The sequence below is a fragment of the Nannobrachium achirus genome, assembly GCF_963921795.1.
Source record: "Nannobrachium achirus genome assembly, chromosome: 9".
NCBI lineage: Eukaryota > Metazoa > Chordata > Actinopteri > Myctophiformes > Myctophidae > Nannobrachium > Nannobrachium achirus.
In genome coordinates, this window is record NC_137818.1 from 35,473,652 (window position 1) to 35,496,872 (window position 23,221).

A 23,221-nucleotide genomic window follows, 5' to 3' on the forward strand; every position below is an offset into this window, starting at 1 on the left:
GTTCCTCCAGACTCCTACCAGGCCCAGGCCATGCTGGACATAGTCAAAGCTCTGGGCTGGAACTACGTCTCAACACTCGCCTCTGAAGGAAGCTATGGAGAGAGTGGCGTAGATGCCTTCATACAGATATCCAGAGAGGCTGGTAGGGTCTATTCTGTTGTACTATACTCCATTCTATATTCTACTCCATGTCCAGGACCATGATGAGATGGAGTAGAATATCTTTGCAGTTTGTTTTTTCACTATAGTGCATTTCTGCCATTGGCACAGTACTATGGAGAGTGCTCAAGCTCTCTGTCTCCCTCTGTCCGTCACTCTAAACCCCCCCCCCCTCTCTGTGTGTGTGTGTGTGTGTGTGTGTGTGTGTGTGTGTGTGTGTGTGTGTGTGCGTGTGTGCGTGCGTGCGTGCGTGCGTGCGTGCGTGCGTGCGTGCGTGCGTGCGTGCGTGCGTGCGTGCGTGCGTGCGTGCGTGCGTGCGTGTTTCAACATTCATATGAGAGCAAGGTCAAATGTTCAGCCCTGATATGAAAGAGAATAATTATAACATTTTGTGTGTAGGTGGAGTGTGCATAGCCCAGTCTATGAAGATCCCTAGAGAGCCTAAACCAGGAGAATTTGATAAAATCATAAAGCGACTCATGGAAACATCCAACGCCAGAGGAGTTATTATCTTCGCTAATGAAGACGACATCAAGTATGTGTGTGTCGTTCTGTCTGTCTGTCTTTGGGGAGATTGAGAGCTTGCTTTGGGATCTATGCCGCTGACACAAAGTACATGCCAAAAGGTCATTGCAGCTTCTACCTGTTGACTTGAGAGAAGTTTTATAAATAAAAGAAAATGTATATAAATCATATTAATTATTTATTTCAAGCACAAATATTTATTGGTTTCGGTGGTGTCTATCAAAAAAAATCTGCCACACACGCCACGAAATCTCACCCCAAGGTTTTCTGAAAAGTTGGCAGTGGTGTTACCGGTATGTTGTAGAGTTATGGTGTTATATTTAAGCAATATTACACGAGAGGGTATATGTTATCGTGAATATCGGCACACCTGTGTTGCTGCAGGAACGAGCCGAAGGCGAGTTCTTTAGGCACCGCAGAAGTGCCGATAATCACAATAACACACCCCCACGATAACACACACCCTAAAGTGTGATATTGCGATTAACACGCCAACTTAATTTCCTTGTAATTAAGATATTCGATAGAAATGTGCAATTTTTTAATACAACATTTAGCTACTGTACCATGTCCCTGAACTTCACATGAAAACTGCTAGCGTAGCCACCTAGCATAGTGTTGGTAGAGGGGAGCCCGGCAGCTCTTTCGCGACCGACACAGCTGATCTCTTTGTTTGATGAGACCCGTTCCATAATGCTCGTTATCACCACGGGTAGAGCTATTTCAACCAATCAGATTGCTTCGTCGGAAACTACCTGTTGTATAATGAAGTTTAATGGCGTTACTTATGTTGTGATGTTATACAGTACTGTGTTATATTGTAGTGTTATGCCTCTATCAGAGTCCAGGGTGAAGAGCATATCACCTCACCGCGGTGTAGTTTTCTAGCTATCACCTAGGCTTTGTGATAGCTAGAAAACTAGTTATGATATTAGGTCTGATCGAGGCCAGATAAATATCATAACTAATAATTTTTAGGTGATAGCTAGAAAAGTATACTGCGGTGAGGTGATATGCTCTTAACACCCTGGACTCTGATAGAGGCATTATGGTGTTCTGTTTGGTTTCTATACAGTTTCTGACTAATGTCTTCCTTGTAGGCGGGTACTGGAGGCGGCAAAGCGAGCCAATCTGACAGGTCACTTCCTGTTTGTGGGGTCTGACAGCTGGGGAGCAAAGAGTTCACCAGTCATCGACCAGGAAGATGTTGCTGAAGGAGCAGTGACCATCCTGCCCAAACGAGCTTCTATAGACGGTCAGTGGTGGAAAGTAACTAAGTACAATTACTTCATTACTAATGTACAATTTTAAGGTATTTGTACTTTACTTGAGTATTTCCCATTTCCAATACTTTTACTTCTGCTCCACTACATCTTGGATCCAAATATTGTACTTTTTCTCCACTACATTTATCTGAAAACTTGAGTTGCTACAGTAGTTACTTTATTAATACAAATCATACATTACCTACTTTTGCCCTTTATACATTTCAGACATCTGGAAATAGCCAATGTACAAGCAGATCTGATCTATTTTTAAAGGTTTTTTACATGTTTGATACATTTGAAAACTTGTGAAATGGTACATTCTGTATACCTTTTGTACTTTAAATACATTGTGATACCAATACTTTATACTTTTACTCAATACTGGACGGTACATACAATTCTGTTGTAATCAGCAGAAGGTGGCATACCTGTTTTCTGCTCCAGTTCATTTGATTGGCACGGCAGCAGATTTTAAATGGAAATGCCCAGCCAATCAATTGAAGCTATGGGAAAATGAACTGGAACAGTAAACAGGTATGCCACCATCTGGAGTCTACTCATGTAGAGCTGTTTAATGATGCAAATTAAAGTTAACACAGCCTTTGTGCTCCTCACTGCTGGTGTTCCATCGAAATTGTTGACCTAGAATTTTGTAACTGCAGAGGTGATGTACTTTACTACACCGATTTTGAGGTGGCTCACCTGGTAGAGCGCATAACACTACCCAGCAAGCACGGTCAGGACCTGGACCAATCAGTGCACGTCTCGATTGGGGCCAGATCAAGTCAAACCATGACTAGTCAGATCTGCATGGCCGAGAATATCACCTGATTTCAACCAACATAAATCCTGCCCACGAAAACAGACGTCCTGGATTAATCAGAGAGGGTCTGATCGAGGCCAGATAAATATCATAACTAGTCAGATATGTCCCAGAATATAACCTTACATGGTCATATTTCAACTAACATTACAAACAATAACAATAATCCTGTCAAACAAAAAAGTCCATATAACGTCAATGTCAAGATCATCCCCATATGGGCTGTGATCTGGCCGAGTTCTGAACATCACCGGAGTCAGCGGAGGACGTTATCATAATAACGTCATCATGATGTCATTTGGCTTGCAGGGTGAGGCTCAGTCCTTTCAATGCCATCAGAAAAGAACACTTCAAGAACACTTTCTCTGCCATTCTAACATGTGGCTTTCACTTAAAGAACTGTCAGAATTCCAATATAGCTGCTAAGACCTCACCTCACTGTGATTTAAACTCATTGCAAGCCAGGCTATCGTTGTTGTCGGGTGGAAACCATGTCTAAAACCGTTCGTCTTGTATTTATCATTTTAAAAATGATTTGAAATAGTAAAAATAGCTGGTCTACAAGCACACAACGCCTATTCTCACTAGTTTTGTCCGACCGTCTTGTATGATGAAGCAGGGCTTTATTTTACGAAGAAACGTACACATTTGAAACTTCTGCCCGACGGTGACGATGTGGTCTTGGATCACAATGTAAGCGGTATCCTATCTTGAAATGTACAGTATAGACCTGACAGTTAATGTACCCTGGTGTTGTTAGGCTCTGTGCATAACTGTGTTCACATGTAATATCATTGTAGGAAGCAGGGGCGTCACAAGGGGTAGGAAAGTGGGACTGAGTTACTAGGGCCCAAGGTGTTGGAGGGGCCTTAATTATTGTATACTTTAGCTATCGAAAAATAGCAGATATACAAGCTCACAGCGCGGCACCGAGTGCCGCGCTGCGAGCTTATAGATCTGCTATTTTTGAAAAGTCGTGAAAATGTGTGCAAATCTTTGAATATATGTATTTTTTAAGCGAACATTTGTACTCAAATTTTGCTTCTGGGGGGTCCCTGGAACTACATATTTTGAGATGGGGTTCCGTGGCCAAATACATACCATTTTGGGGGTCCTGCACATGAAAAGGTCTGAGCTCCACTGACATCGAAACATAGGTTTTTCAAAAAAACTTTGAAAAACCTAAAAAAAAAACACATGAAAAGGTCTGAGCTCCACTGACATCGAAACATAGGTTTTTCAAAAAAACTTTGAAAAACCTAAAAAAAAAAAACCTAGGATTTGAAATATTCAAAGATTTCAAAGAGTGCCGCGCTGTGAGCTTGTATATCTGCTATTTTTCAATAGTTAAAGCACAGGGGCCCCACAGTGAATCCTTGTAGTTTGTACCCAGGGCCCAGAATTTGGTGCGACACCCCTGGTAGGAAGTGTAACCAGCCATAGATCAATCTATCTAATGTGTGTGTGTGCGTGTGTGTGTGTGTGTGCGTGGGCGCAGGGTTTGATCAGTACTTCATGACTAGATCCCTGGAAAACAACAGAAGGAATATTTGGTTTGCTGAGTTTTGGGAGGATGACTTTCGCTGTAAACTGACGAGAGCAGGAATGAAACTGGAACCAGAGAGGAAGAAATGTACAGGTAACCCTGAATACCTGTCTCTTTCTCTTGCTGCTCTTTTATCAACTGTCATAAGCCTCTATCAGAGTCCAGGGTGAAGAGCTATTCACCGCAAATTTTAGGTGTAAAGCTATCCACCTAAAGTGAGAAAATAAGTGGAGGCCATCATAGTCAGTCACGGTGAAGTCCTATCACTGTGACTGACTGGTCTAGATCGACCAATCAGTGAACAGGGTGATGGGTCGATCTGTCTGATAGTAAAAACTGAGAGATGTTTCGGGACTCGAGGTGGAAAGCTCTTCACCGCGAGTAATGACGCAATGTTGTAGTTTTATGACTTAAAAAGACTACACCGTGGTGGATAGCTTACCACCGCGGTGCCTACTATGATAGGGGCTTTAGTGTCTCTTAAGTTAGCTCTCTATTAGGGCTGCCCCCTCATAGTCGATTAGTTGATTTATCCGTGATAAATAATTTGCTGAGACAAATCGTCTAACAACATTGTTAGACAATTTGTCACCCTGATGAGTTAATTTCCTGAAAAATAATAATCGCATTTCTACTATGTATGAGATTCATATTTTTGTATTTGGCTAAATCTAATTTGTAGGTTTGTCCATGAAATCAACTAATCAAATAGTAAATAATTGACTATTGGTCAACTAAGAATTTCTGTAATTGATGACAGTCCTAAATATAACCGTTTCATTCTTTTTAAACTATGTTTGTGTTTAACCTTTTTTTTACTGTGATTTTATTTATTTATTTTGTTCTGTTTTGACAGATTTTACTTCTTTTATGCCATGTTATTTTATGTTACTTTAATCTATTATTATGCATCATTACACTTTTTGTCTGCAGCCTATAATTCCCTGAAATAGTTTTTTACAAAGTGCTATAATAATTTAGCTATTACTTTAGCTAAATTATATTTGTCTATCTGTTTTCCATACACGTGTCTGTCTGTCTGTCTGTCTGTGTGTGTGTGTGTGTGTGTGTGTGTGTGTGTGTGTGTGTGTGTGTGTGTGTGTGGGTGTGGGTGTGGGCATGCGTGCGTGCGTGCGTGCGTGCGTGCGTGCGTGCGTGCGTGCGTGCGTGCGTGCGTGCGTGCGTGCGTGCGTGCGTGCGTGCGTGCGTGCGTGCGTGCGTGCATGCGACTGTCTGTCTGTCTGTCTGTCTGTCTGTCTGTCTGTCTGTCTGTCTGTCTGTCTCTTTGTCTGTCTCTCCAGGAAATGAGAGGATCGGTATAGATTCACCGTATGAACAGGAGGGTAAAGTGCAGTTTGTGATAGATGCTGTCTATGCCATGGCTCATGCCATCCACAACATGCACTCTGACCTTTGCCCTGGTTCACCGGGCGTCATTTGCTCCAAGATGGACCCTGTAGAAGGACCGCTGCTTCTCGACTACATCAGGAGCGTCAGCTTCAATGGTAACAATTTGGAATTTGCATCTAACACCTCTTCTATAAGCGTATCGCTACGCAACCAATGATCCGAAGCATTTCGATATATTTTAAAGCAGCCCAACACATCAATATGATTCGATTCCGCCCCTTACTAGTTAGACAACGCATTTTTTAGGTCACCGAACTTTTTGTTGGAGAGTTCCGACATTCCGACGTGAAACTATACACACTATGGATGCCAGGTCAACAAATTACCTGGCATCTGTCTCCATAACAAGCAATCTAAATGACATTTTAGCCTTCACATAATAAGCCTGCAAGGTCCTCGAGGCTAGGGAAAGTGCTACGGCAAGTGCCACGAGCCAAGGTGGAGTCTGAAGAGGAAGATTGGGAGCGAATCTGCCGTTTAATTGCAATGGGGAGTTTGTTCCAACTTCCACAGTTGTGGGAGCAAGAAGGGAGAATATTTTTGGATGTGTGGAACGTTGTCCCGGATGTTAGAGAAGAAGGTTCTGACAGCTTTCCTGTGTTCGCTGATCTGAGTGAGTTGGAGGGGTTGTAGAGTTGGATCAGGGCCAGACCGCGGTCTGCAGAAGACACATGATAATGTGAATTCACACGACTGGGATGGTTTACCAGGCTAGTAGTTAACTGCCAGGGGTTGGTTATAACAGCTCTGGGTGATAAGATAATAATAGTCTTTGGCACATATCGTCGTTGTCGGGTGGAGACCTTGTATGTTCAAAACCATTCGTTTTGCATTTATCATTTTAAAAATGATTTAAGCTAGCGAAAACAGCCGATCTACAAGCACACAACGCCTCACACCGCGAGGCGTTGTGTGCTTGTAGATCGTCTGTTTTCACTACGTTTGCGCGACGGCCTTGTATGATGAAGCAGGGCTTTACTGCGAAAAACCTTTTGCAAAAACATGGAGATACGAGGTTTCTGCCCGACAGTGACGATATAAATTACTTCAAAGCTGATCTCCTGTTGTACTGAAGTAATTAGTAGTGTTTATTAGTAGTGTGTTAGAATTATTGATCAACCTAAACCCTAGTCATGACCTCTGTGCATTAAAACACAGAGACAGTAGTTCCTGTTGTTCCTGTTTGCAGGAAGCAGTCGTTTGGACTATGTTTAGAGCAGGGGATCTATTTTTTATGAAGACTGTTGCCTGGAATGGGGAGAAAACATTCAAGACCACAGCAATCAGTGACTAGCAATCTCTGTCTTTCTGTATCTCCCTTTCTTTCTCTGTTACTCTCCTTCTGTCTCCAACTCTCTTGACAGACAGACAGACACACATGTGCACACGCACGCGCGCGCGCGCACACACACGCACGCACGCACGCACGCACGCACGCACGCACGCACGCACGCACGCACGCACGCACGCACACACACACACACACACACACACACACACACACACACACACACGCTCACTGTTTGTTCTGAGGTTGCAAAGGGTGTGTTATTCTCTGGGTTTGAATAATTGAAGTGAAACATCTGGTAAACCCACAAAGGGAGAGGGGTGAGGAGAGAGAGCCGAGAATAGGAGAGTTGAGGACAGGAGGAAAGAGTGTGTGAGAGAGAGAGAGAGGGAGAGAGAGAGAGAGAGAGAGAGAGAGAGAGAGAGAGAGAGAGAGAGAGAATAAAGAGTAAAGCTGTCTGGGAGAAAGCGGAGCATAAAAGGGTGTAGGAGGTCTAGTGTGAATAAATTGAAATAAATACCTTTTAATATTTCGCATATTTTTTTTACCTTTTTATAGAACTGAAGTACTTTGCTGGGTGTTTTATTGTATCTATATATTTATTTATGTATTGTCTTGATATACATTGACCCGAGCAAAACAAATTTTCAGCTGTCCTGCCTCTGTCTCTGTATGTCGCTATCGATGCAGTTCTGGTCATAGAAGCTAATGGACTGTTTTGTTTTTTCGGAAGCTTGTAAGCTAATAGTAAAATCAATACTTGGTGTTCTATTATTGATTTTCACACAAGTAGCTGATTTGATCATTTTAGAAAGTGAAACTGAAGTCTGTGGGTATTACACATATTCAACCTTTGAAATGTATCAACAAGAGCTTGTGACTAAGTAAGAACTACACTGGATCCATTGGAACACATACAGGTTCTTTTTTCATAATATGCTGAGATAAGGACTCCTGCCGGCAGCCTTGATGTGTTACGTTACATACAGTATAGTTGTTTCAAAGAAAGGAGGTCGCACAGCAAGCGATAACCTTTTTTTGTATTATTCAAGACACCAATGTTTCGTCTTCTTCAGGGTGAATACCCTCAAATTCAATACAGTATAGTTGGAATGGTTCATCTTGTACGCACAACCTGTTCCAGAGAACGAGAGAGGACAGGTGAGGCCAAATATATCCACTTTTGTAACTGCGTGTGACAATCTGTCATTTCATCATTCACTACCTTATGGTGACAGCCTGGTTTGGATCCTTTCACTGAACTCCCCGTGCCTCAACCCCAATGAGTCAATGAGAAGTGCTTTTTCAACATGAGTGTGGAAAGTACACAATCATCGGCATTGGATTCATGATCTGGACATGACATGGACTTGAAATTTTCTCTGTGTATTCTGCATTGATATGATCAAATGAGATGTGCACCAGATGGACTATACCTGTAATTGTAATCTGTATTTTTGTGTGTGTTAAGTTTACCATAGAAATGAATGGACTAAACAAAAGTTATTGATTCAGAGCTCAGTGGAAATGAGGCGTTATGCACAGCCCGTTTGGGGCGTTGCTGCAATTTGGAACACATGCCCGATTGGAGATTCACTCATACTTTCCATTTCAATGTGAAGGACATACATATACTGTACAGAGATTCTTGGAAGGAATAGATAGATGTTGCAAATGTATAATAAATATACATTTTGGTTAGAGCATGGCTGATGATATAGTTCTTGTGCGGTGATGTTAGGGTTTGTTTGCGAGTGAGTGAGTGAGTGAGTGAGTGAGTGAGTGAGTGAGTGAGTGAGTGAGTACATGTGTGTAATTTTGGGAAGGCTAGTGTTGTTTGTATTGTCCCTTGCTTATTTTTTTATTTGGTTTCATGGTGCAATTTCATCCAGAATTTCCCACCTGGGGATTAATTAAGTCTCTCTCTCTCTCTCTCTCTCTCTCTCTCTCTCTCTCTCTCTCTCTCTCTCTCTCTCTCTCTCTCTCACCAATCCTGTCTCATTGTCACTATGAAATAAATACATCAGAAACAAATGATTAACCTGTATTGCCCTTTATGTTAATTTCACTTAATGTAGTGTGATAGATGGCTAATTGTAACATATTCTATGTGTCTATAAATGCACACTGAGGGACTGTTCTCCAAGAATGACTTTCAAGAAATAACTATTCTTCTCTCTTGTCTTTGTGTGTGTGTGTGTGTGTGTGTGTGTGTGTGTGTGTGTGTGTGTGTGTGTGTGTGTGTGCGTGTGCGTGTGCGTGCGCGTGCGTGCGTGCGTGCGTGCGTGTAGGCAGTGCAGGAACAAGTGTTGTGTTCAATGAAAATGGAGATGCACCTGGTCGTTATGACATCTTTCAGTTTCAGATGACCAATCACAGTCATCCTGGCTACCATGTCATCGGACAGTGGACCAACCACCTGAGACTCAATGTAAGCTAAGGAAAATATAGTGGCCCTCATTACACAGATCCCAGAGCAGAAATCGTACGACAAGGTTCACGTGTGGCTTATGAAATGGTCTCAACAGTTACAATATGATCTGGCACTGATGAATGTGGCGACTTAAAACAATCGTCATTTAAATATCACAGCCTTAAAGCTATACTGTGTAAGTTGCTCAACTGGTGGTCTGTAGCAGTATAGCAAACCGCGGTCGCGTTTGCTTTTTTCGTCCGTTTTTCGCTCGCGGACCGGGCCGTCAGACCACCGCGTTCGCCTCGCCGAGACGCTTTCAATGAGGTCTCCCGTGTCCTTCTACGAGCAGCGGTTGGGGAGTTACATGCTAGACTCCTCCAGTGTAAACACTGCAGTGTACTTCCTGAAGGCGTGTTTCCTAAACCCACCAGAGAGCCCGGCAGTGTATGTTCTGCGCTGTGATTGGCCGGCAGTGTATAACCCTCGCTGTGATTGGCCGGTAGTGTGATGACGCAATTTTTCCGCGAAAACCGGTCCCGGGCAGGGATCATAGAAAACATATAAAGAGAAGGCTTTAGAAGCTGAAAATAACGGAGTGGGGGCAGTAGCGGTTCGTACGTATATTGCGCCCTGTGCCAGGTAGTATAGCGCCGCCCTATGGCCGCGCAAAGCGCGGCCGGAAAAATCGGATATTTGCGGGCAAATTATGTATTTTTTTAAGTTAAAATCAGTTCGGTTCTACACGGCGGCAGAACCATTTTGGGCTTAATATAATAGGGTTTATGATCTGACTGTCTTACCTTTGTGCTGGTCAGGAAAAATGGTTGTTTCACAGTCACGCACAGTGAGACAAGAGTTCCTATATCCTGGCTGATATCCTGGCTATGTTTTCAAGAACAAAATAATCCTCTCCATGTGATGTTTCAGGGCAAGCAACTATATTATAATATCTAGTCATGTCCACAGATGTGAGGAACTCCATGCATAGACTCCATGCTGTTGTTGTTTTCAATATTTCAATACTGGCGCGTGGATATGACATCACAAGGAGGGGAGGGGGGGGGGGGGCGGAGTGTATTGCTTGGAGCTGCCAGCCTCTATCATACCACCAGGTGGTGTTGTTGTATTCGGTCTGATTTAAACAGACAAGGGAGTGGACGGTTGAGCTGTTTTTGCACTGCGTTCACTCTACTTTTTTTTTTCTTTTTCTTCTTCTGGCGCCCCCGCAAAGTGCCGCCCTGGGCAATCGCCCCGCTAGCACCCCCTTGGGGCCGCCACTGAGTGGGGGTTCTAAAACTTTAGCGATTTAACAGCTAGGACCATTTTAAGATTTGTTTTATAAAAAAGGTTACATGGTATAACTTTAAAGATGGGGTGCCATGATTTTTCCCCCTCTAAAACATGATTATCAGGTATTATGTAAAAAAATTAAGTAAAAAAGTGAAAGACCGCCACTTTTGACCCACAAGGTGGCAGCCTCCAGGAAGAAACCCCAATACAACGAGAATACATAATTGCTCATAACAACCACACCAGGGGGTCTAATGAAGTGCTGTCAACCTCCTAGACACATGAAAAACTGAAAAAGTACAAAACTATGGCACCGCCTCTTTAAATATTCTCGGTTCAGGGGCCTCGCACCCTAGACTAGAGTTTATGAAATGGAGATGTGTAATACATCCCAGATGAGAACCTTTTCTGACCTCAAAATAGATAATCCTACAAACCCCCTTGGTTACTGTTGCTACGCCTGTCACAATAGTTCTGAAATATTAAAGTGAAGTAGACAGAAAGGTCTCCAATATGCATTTGAGAGCTGCATTCACAATATTGTCAGTGTCAGAGTATTGTGGCTTTTGCAAAAGGCTCAAGTGTCAGGTATCCCAAAAGAGAAAGAATTACACCACAAATTGTCTTATCTGACCCAGACAGATTTAAGTCAAGTCCACACAGTTGAAAACTTGCATACATGATTTGACCTTGGCCTCCACTCAAATTGAGCTTTGAGTGACCATACTTACATTTTTTGTATTTTGTTTGTGTGTGTGTGTGTGTGTGTGTGTGTGTGTGTGTGTGTGTGTGTGTGTGTGTGTGTGTGTGTGTGTGTGTGTGTGTGTGTGTGTGTGTGTGTGTGTGTGTGTGTGTGCGTGCACGTGTGCGTGTCTTATTCTTATCTCCTTGTGTTATAGGTTCTTTAAGTGTTCCAATAGGTTCTGCTTGTGTTCTACTTTAGGTAGAGGAGATGCAGTGGTCTGGTGGAGAAAAGGAGATTCCAGGTTCTGTGTGTAGCTTCCCCTGTTCTCCTGGAGAACGTAAGAAAATGGTGAAAGGAGTTCCCTGCTGTTGGCACTGTGAGGTACGCACGCACGCACGCACGCACGCACGCACGCACGCACGCACGCACGCACGCACGCACGCACGCACGCACGCACGCACGCACGCACACACACACACACACACACACACACACACACACACACACACACACACAATGTTGTGTATCCTAGAGGATATAATCAATATCCACGCCCCCAGGTGATTTCTCTCTGCACGTCCCCGCTTGAAGAACACATTTTAATTCTGTGTCACACCTACAGTATGGTATATCGTCATTGTGGAAATCCTTGCAATATGGAGATTTCAAGGTTTCTGCCCGATAGCAACGATATGTTTTCCCATTATGTCCCTCTCCCAGTTATGTGATGGTTACCAGTACCAGGTAGACGAGTTTACATGTGAGAGCTGTCCGTTTGATATGCGCCCCTCCCTCAACCGGACCTCTTGCCGACCAACACCTATCATCAAGTTGGAATGGCACTCCCCCTGGGCCATAGTCCCCGCCTTCTTGGCCATATTAGGAATCATCGCCACATCCTGTGTGGTCATCACATTCATGAAGAATAACGACACACCCATCGTTAGAGCGTCAGGAAGAGAACTGAGTTATGTACTATTAACAGGTAGGTACTACTACTACTATTAACTGTTATTGTGTTGATGTGCCGTCCTTGTCCCTTTTATGCCCATATATGGAGATCCCTGTCCCGATGTCATCAATATTAAGCGCAATATTAATGCCCATATATGGACTCTCCATATATGCCCTGACGGACTTCATTTGCAAATCAAGACTGTTGACTATCATCACCTGGATCTCCATATATGATGATCACGACACTGACCTCATCAAACCCTGGATATCCATACATGGAGACGACTGGATCATCACCTAGATCTCCATATATGGAGCTGGTCAATACACCTCTACATCTGACCTTACGGACTCCATATATGGATATAGCTGACCTGTTCTGACATGACAGTGATGACTCGACCAGCTCAGCAGAAGGGTATACATGCCTGCTACTGCCACTACAACTAGTTGCGTTGCCAGATGATCGTAGATCTCTGCCTACTGATATGTCTGGGAACTTTTAAGTTAGTTGCTATAACAGCAGCGGCTGACTTATACAACAACTGCAGGCAGTGACAAGGCATGGTACTTTTCATCACTTTTACTTCATTTCATCATTACTGTACAACAGGAAAAGAATTGTTACACTGATTATTAATAGGAGACGATACAATATCTGTTCCTACAACTACAAGGACCTGTACAATATATAGCCTACTGTATATTTCTATTTGGTGAGAAGTAAGGACTTGGGGGGGAAAAGCATTGTTTTGAGATCCTTACCCGGGATGTTTTCCCAACCTTCATGCTTAAAAAACATAAAAAATATATACAGGAGATTTCAAGGTTTCATGCTACTTCTGGCAGATACGGAACTACCCTTATTCTGGAAAAGGAAACCAGGCTTTATGTTTAGACTTCTTTATTTCTTTTCTTTCCTTTTCTTTTCTTTTCTTTTCTTTTCTTTTCTTTTCTTTTCTTTTCTTTGTAAAGAAAAACCTTCCTTTATCTGTAGTAAGACAGATCACAATGGTCTTTTTTCAGGCCTCCACAAAAACGCTATCTGACATCTACAGCTCAACCAGAATGCAGCAGCTAGAGTTCTAACAAGGGCTAAGAAAGCTGAATGCATTACACTTAATTCTCAGATCTCGGCACGCTCCACTTCTAGTGAATAAAATATTGCTGCTCATCTTTAAATCACTGACTTGCTTTTACTTTATGAACCCTTGAGAAATCTCAGGACGTCTGGGACTGTTCCCAGTGTAAGAACAAAACATGGCGAGGCAGCATTTAGCTATTATGTCTTGCATAGTTGGAACAAACTTCCAGAAGATCTGACACTTGCTCCAACTCTGACTACTTTAAATCCAGGCTAAAAACGTTGTCCTCCATAACTATTTATTACAAATGTCGAGTCAAGCCTACAGTTATACCTAAATACTGTGATTAACAGTACCATATTTTAGAAAGAAATGAAACCAAGATGTGTTAGTTATATTACATACTGTATATTCTTGTGGTGTTGGTAGAATTACAATAAGTCCCAACAGATTTCATCTTGAAATATTGAATACTTCAAATTAATTTCAGTAACATATGCAGGCAGGCAGGCAGGCAAGCAAACAAACAGACAGACAGACAGACAGACAGACAGACAGACAGACAGACAGACAGAAAGACAGGTTTGGAGCATTGTTGTATGCCAAAGAATAAATCAGGCTTAAAGGGATATTTCACTTTCAAAAAGACTTTTGGTCATTTTATTGTCTAATCAGGCTTTTATGAACACCCTGAACAGATTTTAATTTGCTTGATTCAATATTTAGATATTTTATGTAAATGTTATCAGGCCCTCCGCCTCCAGGCCCTCTCCACATACACACTCATTGTAACTTCAAACTCCATTTTAACCATGATAGATTCATTAAAAACACACATTACTTTTTCTGGTGACTCATATTACCCTCCTAATACGTGAGCAGACCGTATTTTTTCAATAACGTTTTTCATTTATTTTTAATAAAATATTATTGTATTTAATTTTTTCCATTTTCCCAAAGAATTATTAAAAATAAAAGAAAAAAGTTATTAAAAAAACACGGTCTGCTCACGTATTAGGAGGGTAATATGAGTCACCAGAAAAAAACAATGGGTGTTTTTAATGAATCTATCATGGTTAAAATGGAGTTTGAAGTTACAATGGGTGTGTATGTGGAATTGCCCTGGAGGAGGAGGACCTGATAACATTTACATCAAATATCAAAATATTGAATGAAGCAAATTAAAAACTGTTCAGGGTGTTCATAAAAGCCTGATTAGACAATAAAATGACCAAAAGTTTTTTTGAAAGTGTAATATCCCTTTAATATCTCTCTCTCTCCTCTCTCTCTCTCTCTCTCTCTCTCTCTCTCTCTCTCTCTCTCTCTCTCTCTCTCTCTCTCTCTCTCTCTCTCTCCCCCCCCCCCATAGGTATCTTTCTAATCTACCTGATAACGTTTCTGATGATCGCTGAGCCTGGAGCAGTGATTTGTGCATTCAGGCGGCTGCTGCTGGGTCTTGGCATGGCCATCACGTACTCGGCCATGTTGACGAAAACTAACAGAATCTACAGAATCTTTGAACAGGGGAAGAAGTCTGTCACTCCGCCAAAGTTCATCAGTCCAACCTCTCAACTAGTCATCACATTCATACTAATATCAGTACAGGTAAAACCTCTCAAATAGTCATCACATTCATACTGATATCAGTACAGGTAAAATTGTACTAAACTAACTACCTAAATAACCAGTAAGACTCCCTAATCGGGAGATAAGCGACCGTAGGTGGCTTATCTCCACAAATAGGGCAAAAATTTGTTTTTCCAAATGATCAAATCGTTGAATTTATGCCTACAAAGTGACCATCTGTTTGTCTGACAGTAATGTTATTAATGTTGTATTTATTTAACACATACACGCACGCACGCATGCACACATGCGTGCATGCACATGCACATGCACGCACGCACGCAAGCACGCACGCACGCACGCACGCACGCACGCACGCACACACACACGCACACACACACACACACACACACATACACAAATGCATTTTTGTTCATACAGACAGATAAGTATGCACTGGAATGCTACGCACACCAAAGTCCTCTACCACACTCTTTCTGTGTGTGTGTGTGTGTGTGTGTGTGTGTGTGTGTGTGTGTGTGTGTGTGTGTGCGTGCGTGCGTGCGTGCGTGCGTGCGTGCGTGCGTGCGTGCGTGCGTGCGTGCGTGCGTGCGTGCGTGCGTGCGTGCGTGCGTGCGTGCGCGTGGCGTGCTTGCTGTTTTGTCCTGTGTTTTAGGTTCTTGGTGTGTTTGTCTGGTTTGCCGTTGTTCCACCTCACGCCACCATAGATTATGAGGAACAGCGACCACCTAATCCAGAATTTGCCAGAGGAGTGTTGAAATGTGACATGTCTGACCTGTCATTAATCTGCTGTCTGAGCTACAGTATAGTTTTGATGGTGAGATTATAACTTTTTCTTTTAAAAAAATCTGCAGAATAGTTCTGAATGAGAGATTATTATAACTTGTTAAAACAGTTACAGAATAGTTCTAATAGAGAAATAATTTGTTACATTAATGCTATAGTAATAGCAGTCATAGTCAGATTAATATATTATTATGATGATGATAATACAGTATATGTAATTTTTATACAACCAGATATTGTATTGATTCAATATCGTTTGATGGGTGATCGATATTGGTGGTGGTGTAACATGCATGTTGTCGTTGCTAATGTGAGAGACTAATCTGTGCTGTTGTTGCTAGGTAACGTGCACGGTGTACGCGGTGAAGAGTCGAGGAGTTCCGGAGACATTTAACGAAGCCAAACCCATTGGCTTCACGATGTACACCACCTGCATCATCTGGCTGGCCTTCGTACCCATTTTCTTTGGTACTGCTCAATCTACTGAGAAGGTAAGGTAGGAACCTAACACTACACCGTAAGATCCTCAGTGATGATTTTACTCTGAGAGTGTACAAATGTAACCTAACTGTACACTCTGTGAGGTAAATTAACACTTTGGATTTTATTGTTTAACTAACCAAAACACTAACTAACTCAAACTACCGTATCTCTCTTTTTGAGCCCCTTTGCTCCCCAATTTAGTCGTTATGCCAATGTATTCCTCCCCACACACATTTCTGTGTGTTGTCCCTGCTGTTGTATCCAAACTGGTTCACCTGCTAGTGAGGAGCGCTCACCGGGAGGACATAGCACCTCCATCGTAACACTCCCGCCCAACACTCCCCGCTGACAGGTGTCGCCCCATCCTGTCGGAGTATGTGCAGTATGGCTTCCCTCCCCCGAACATGGGCCAGTTGTGTTCGTACTCTATAGATGCTTGACAAAGCCAGAAGCTCACTCGCTCATTCCGCACTCATCCCTCCACCTTGATCAGAAATTGTTTGCATCCCAAAAGGCCATTTGTTTTTGGAGGAGCTGAGATCGGAGAGAGAGTAAGCTCCCTGAGACGCTTGCAGCGAGAAACAGCCTGTTATCATCCACTCGCCGGAAGTGTTGACTGACTATTTGTTTTGTTATTAGACAGGCTGTTTCCGTCTCCGATGGGATGATAGCTTTATGAGAGATGGGGTCTAAAAGCTGTGCTGTATCATGGACTTCAAAGGGATATTTGAGAGGGATGTTTTTGAGATGAAACTTTGATCTGTCTGCATGAATGCGTGTTTATGAGCGGTCTGAGAGTGAAAGTGTCTGACGTGTGATCAAAGCTACTGAAGCAACAAATTAAATAATGGTTTGATCTTTATTTTCACATTCATGCTGTTTTAGTGTGCATGGGAGTGGATGAATGCATGTTAAACAGCTCAATTCATAAGCATATAAGAGAGAAATACAGTATCCAGGACAAGGAGCAGTAGCCTGGTTAATAAACCAGACTGCACAACACCACCCCCGACACGCAGTGAGGAATTAGTATGAGCAACGCCAGGCTAAAGGAGCAGAAATGTGGGTATTGGAATCAGGGGCGTCACAAGGGGGGAAAAGTGGGACTGAGTTACAAGGGCCCAAGGTGGAGGGGCCTTAATTATTTTACACTTTAGCTATTGAAAAATAGCAGATCTACAAGCTGCTATTTTTGAAAAGTCATGAAAATGTGTGCAAATCTTTGAATATATGTATTTTTAAGCGAACATTTGTTTCTCAAATGTTGCTTCTGGGGGGTCCCTGGAACTCAATATTTTGAGATGGGGGTCCGTGGCCAAATACATATCATTTTGGGGGTCCTTCACATGAAAGGGTTTGAGCACCACTGACATAGAAACAATCTTAGAAGGATTTGAAATATTCAAAGATTTTCATGATTTTTCAAAAGCTTGCTTTTCAAAAATCTACAAGCTTGCAGCGCGGCACTCGGTGCCACGCTTGTATATCTGCAATTTTTCAATAGTTAAAGCACAGGGGCCTCACAGTGAATCCTTGTACCCAGGGCCCAGAATTTGGTGCGACACCCCTGCCCCCATTCTCATTTGCTAATTAATTAATATATAATACACCCACTACAATCATCTTTCCACGTTCAACCTCCCTCAGCTTGCTTCATTCCCATTTGCCAACAAGCAAACAACACATAAGGCCTCAATCTAATGGTTTCCTTAGGAGGTCTTTATACGCGGATCACTGTTCACACTTCATGTTCAGCATTGGTCACAGCTCTGATCCTGCCGCCGTCTGTTTTCAAACTCCCTCCATCTCTCCAGCCTCCTCCTCTGCCATTTAAGTAAATGTATAATTCTGTGGATGGTATGATGTTTTATCTGCGTATCTTAAAGGGCTTTAAGATACACATGTCTTTATAGGGCTCAATATTTAGATTCTGTGGATTGCATGTTAATCTTAATTAATGTATGTCCTTGAAGGGTTCTATGTTGATGCATAACTCAACTGCTTCTGGGGGGTTTGTGATCTCAGATTCTGTGTCATGCCTTGTGCACAGGGTGGAAAAGGTATTCACATTATTTACTTAAGTAAAAGTATCAATACTGCAAGTAAACGTCTGGAATTCAAAATGTACTTGAATAAAAGTATGAAAGTACTGGCATTGGAAATTGGAAATACTCAAGTAAAGAACAAATAAAAATAAAAAAATACTTAAGTACAATACTTAAGTAAATGTTCTTAGTTACTTTACACCACTGCAGATCATCTGTAGTATCACAGGAGCAGAGTCACCTTGCCAAACTGAATGAAATAGCTTAGTTTTTAGATTTTGTCAGTTATTTACTGACAAAAGTGTCTAACTGAAATGTGGGTTTCAGTCCAACCTGCTTGATTCCTTCAGACTCACATTTAATCCTCTCCTCCTTGCTCGGAGGCGAGACTAGGGCGCAAGTGGAGGAAGCCTATGACTCCGCACTGCAGTTTGTGCGCTTTCCTTCAATATCATCACGCGTAAATTCTGTGTTGTGAAGGACCAGTTTTATTCTTCTGTCAGCCCCCCCCCCATCACCATCTCCATGGTAACAGATTACTAGTCTATTGTGCGTTGGAGCTATAGAATACCCTGCAGGCTGACAGATAAACTACAGCCGTGTTGTTTCTTTTCCGCTATTCGGTTTTCAATTCAACAAGGTTGAATGGCATACATGTTAAGAACAATTACCAAAACGAATTTGCATATTACAGCTATACAACTTTTACATAATGATTATAGACCGTGTGTGTGTGTGTGTGTGTGTGTGTGTGTGTGTGTGTGTGTGTGTGTGTGTGTGTGTGTGTGTGTGTGTGTGTGTGTGTGTGTGTGTGTGTGTGTGCGTGCGTGCGTGCGTGCGTGCGTGCGTGCGTGCGTGCGTGCGTGCGTGCGTGCGTGCGTGCGTGCGTGTGTGTGTGTCTACTTTTCTCCTCCATTAGAGTGCAGGGTAAGTCAGGAAGGGAAAGAGAGAATAAAGTATAAAGGAAGGAATAAAGGAAGCCTTTTCACCCTTCAACAAAGTCCAGAGGAATAACTGGCTGTGGGTGTGTGGGTGTATGGTTGTGTGCGTGTGTACGTGCGTAAGTGAATGAGTGTGAAAATACTATGTATATATGTGGGTGCACTGCTTATGTCTTCTCCTCTTTTCTCCTCCTCTTTTCATCTCTCCTCCTCCATTCTGTCAATTTTTATAGGTGTCGATTTGGAGAGACACTGACAATATCTCTGTCTTCCTCTCTGTCTCTGTCTACATTTCTGTCTGTCTGGCTGTCTCTCTATCCATCTTTCTGTCTCACTCCAGATGTTTATCCAGACGACCACTCTGACCGTGTCCATGTCTCTGAGTGCGTCCGTGTCGTTAGGGATGCTCTATATGCCAAAGGTTTACGTCATTCTGTTTCTCCCCGAACAGAATGTTCAGAAAAGGAAACGGAGCTTTAAGGTATGACCACACCCCTGAACACGCCTCCTGAAAATAGCCATGGGCTTGAAATGACATATGAGCGACATTTCAATCTCAACTACAGTAATTCTAATACTGTCTAGTACTTTACAGCAGCAGGAGATAAGCTTTGATGTTTCTCTGCTCAGTGACTTATTTCTCTTTCCCATGCATGGTTCTGTCTCAACTCGAATCGATTCTTATTGTTTTGGTGTCAGCCAAGTGCTTAGTGTGGCTTCATAGTTGTGTCCAACCTTCTGCCTAGTAGGCTTCTAAATGGACAATGGCTATTTGTCTGGAAATTATCTCTATATCATCAAACAAAAACTATTTTTGATAACATTTTAGGTGACAAATCTATCCCACTGAGCAATACAGTAGTTCAGCGTTCAATACCATAATTCCCATCAAACTAGACACCAAGCTAAAGAGCCTGGGTCTAAATTCAAGCCTTCGTCGCTGGATCCTGGACTTCCTGACACTAAGAGGATGTGGTGAGGATGGGAACAAAGACCTCGGCCCCTCTGTCTCTCAGCACAGGAGCACCTCAAGGATGCGTTCTGAGCCCCCTACTCTACTCCCTGTACACCCACGACTGTGTGGCCCTGTTCAGCTCGAACCAAGTGATCAAGTTTGCCGACGACACCACAGTCATAGGCCTGATCACGAACGACGATGAAACAGCCTAGAGGAGAGAGGTGGAGAACCTGGAATCATGGTGCCAGGAGAACAACCTACCGGTATCTCTCAACGTGGACAAGACAAAAGAGATCATCTTTGACTACAGGAGGCCTCCTAGAGACCACTCACCCCTCCAAATCAAGGGCGCTGCAGTGGAGAGGGTAAAATAATTCAAATTCCTGGGAGTGCACATCTCTGAGGATCTTACCTGGGCAGTGCAGACAGAGCGGGTTTTCAAGAAAGCACAACCAGCAGTGTTGGGAAAGTTCACTTTAAAAACAAACTAGTTCAAGTTCAAGTTCAGAACTTCTAAAATGAACTAGTTCATTTCATAGTTCATAATTCTATATTTTGAACTAAAGTTCATGGTTCCCCAAAATGAACTAACTTAGTTATTTTTCGTTCTTTTTTTAACCATATTTTTTTTTTATACTTTTGGCTATTAAAAAAAAAAATATATATATATATATATATATATATATATATATATATATATATATATATATATATATATATATATATATATATAGGTCTATATATATATATATATAAATGTTTAGACGTTGCTGCATGCTATTATTTTTCAAAATGATTGACACAGCCCATATAGAACCACACACAGCAATGATCCAACTTAACATTGAGGTGCCTACAATATTTATGTGCCCAGTGCCCAGTCTTCCTGCACCCTTATTGTGAAGGGCTGAAGGCAGACGTTTCTAAACCTCGCGCACAGCATGTTTCCGCGTTGGTTAAAATAGCTGATCTACAAGCTCACGTTGTCTTGTGGATGCGATGCGTTGTGAGCTTGCAGATCAGCTATTTTCGCCGTGCAACACACATACGACAAAGTATAGTCAGGCTTGCGAGACGTAACGAGGAGGAGATTCACAGTGCAGCTGCAGAGTGCAGACAGCACCGCATATCAACGTTCACGAGGAGCTGCGTGCAGTGCGTGCTATTGGAGCATGTGAATGAAAAGAGAGACGAGAGGACAGACAACCGCCGGACCGCCGCATGAACGGCCGACGAACGCCGACGAACGCCGTTCACGGGCGTCAGAATGACCGCGTTCGACAATATTGTTCATCAAGCGAAAACAATTACGTTCAGTTCACGTTCGCCCAAAATATGAACGTGTTCATGAACGATCGTTCTTTGAACGCGTTCGGGTACAACACTGACAACCAGGCCCCTACTTTCTCAGGAAGCTGAAGAAGGCTGGGATGGGCCCCAAAGTCATAAGAGCTTTCTACAGAGGCACCACAGAGAGCATCCTGACTGGCTGCTTCACTGCTTGGTACGGCGGCTGCACCGACCTCAACCGCTAGGCCCTGCAGAGGGTCGTGCGGACAGCCGAACGCATCAGCGGATGTGATCTCCCACCAATCCAAGCCCTATACGACGAACGCTGTGTCAAAAAAGCCCAGGGAATGATCAAAGATCTACACCATCCCAACCACAGTCTGTTCAAGATGTTGCCGCATGGAAAACGCCTACGCAGCTACTGGCAACAGACTGCAAAAAAGCTTCTTTCCACAAACAATCAGGCATATGAACAATCTGTCGTAGATGAAAAACGGTCCTGGGCAAAAGGAATCCCTAGTAGAGGGTAGTGGTAGTTGTTCAATATTGATTAATTTCACATTTACTACAGCTAGTTTAAAATATGTTTACTGTTAATTGTGACACAATAACACCAGTGATGATTCTCTCTGACCAATGAGCATTCTGAACATTTTGGATTACCTCACTTGGAACCTCTGCAGAGGTGATACCAAATACAGTACTAGAAACTATCCACAACTTTTATCTTAAAATGTATTGAATTTCATTTGTGAAATTCAAGGCCTTAAAATGTCTGGAATTGTAGGAGTTAGGACATACATTACATTTGATCTGGGGCAGAACGAATGAAGCCACAACAAATGCGAAACAGGCCTTATGTGGCTGTGATCCTCATTTTAACAAAAAGTAGTTTGCTGATTTAAGGGCTGCAGCACGGAGAAGGAAAAAACACAAGAACACAACGTTGCAAGCAAACCATGCTGGCTCAGCAATGGGGAAATGTGTGTTTAACGCTTTGGGTGTTATCAATGATGCTGATTAAGTAAATAAGTATGTAAAGTAAGAGGTAAAGATTACAGCTGCTGTGGCTGTGTTAACAGGCTGATAACATCCGAAGTGGGTGCTTAACAGGAAGTGCTTGGAGGACGAGAAATAACATTTGTAATTAAAAAATGTGCAGACACTAGGGCATTCACGAATAGTGATTTTTAGTATTCAAATTATTCGACCTCAAAGTATTCGAATAGTCGAATATTCGACAGGACTGGCCAAACTGGCCAAACGGTCAAATATTAAGTAAGCAAGAGGCGGACATAGCCGAAAATAGCCGATCTACATGCTCACAACGCATATTTATCTGCTGAACCTAGTCACATTAAATGTAATACCTACAATTCCAAGTGCTTGTCAGGGTTCTTATGACTTCCTATCTAGCCAAGCTTTATAAACCATGAAGAAATATATCCTACTAATAAAGGAGCAAACTCACGCTCTAACGCTCTAACGCTCACGCTCTAACGCTCTAACGCTCACGCTTATCTACGTTTATCTATTCACTCGCTTCAGCAACTGATACCAAAGTTCGAGAGAGTGTTTTTTACTGGTGATTCAGTCAGAGTGTATGAAAGGGTGCGCTCGTTTTATTGTCCACGACATTGCAAGCGGCGCGAAGGCCAGCGGACCTTGGTCCTGCTCTT

At 42.6% G+C, this 23,221-nt stretch overlaps 1 protein-coding gene across 1 annotated transcript in view; it reads left to right on the plus strand.

The window, feature by feature from the left end:
- LOC308290801 (metabotropic glutamate receptor 6-like) overlaps window positions 1–23,221 on the plus strand; it is a gene marked incomplete at both ends in the record, with an annotated part of 39,458 nt that overhangs the window by 15,279 nt on the left and 958 nt on the right. Inside the window, 12 exons of the mRNA XM_080732710.1 lie at window positions 1–142; window positions 559–694; window positions 1,785–1,939; window positions 4,274–4,414; window positions 5,623–5,826; window positions 9,311–9,450; window positions 11,669–11,791; window positions 12,131–12,395; window positions 14,822–15,057; window positions 15,695–15,856; window positions 16,167–16,316; window positions 19,635–19,775. The exon at window positions 1–142 is cut by the window's left edge and continues 75 nt beyond it. Of these exons, the coding sequence (XP_080588836.1) occupies window positions 1–142; window positions 559–694; window positions 1,785–1,939; window positions 4,274–4,414; window positions 5,623–5,826; window positions 9,311–9,450; window positions 11,669–11,791; window positions 12,131–12,395; window positions 14,822–15,057; window positions 15,695–15,856; window positions 16,167–16,316; window positions 19,635–19,775 (1,995 nt within the window). The remainder of the gene's footprint in view (window positions 143–558; window positions 695–1,784; window positions 1,940–4,273; window positions 4,415–5,622; window positions 5,827–9,310; window positions 9,451–11,668; window positions 11,792–12,130; window positions 12,396–14,821; window positions 15,058–15,694; window positions 15,857–16,166; window positions 16,317–19,634; window positions 19,776–23,221) is intronic.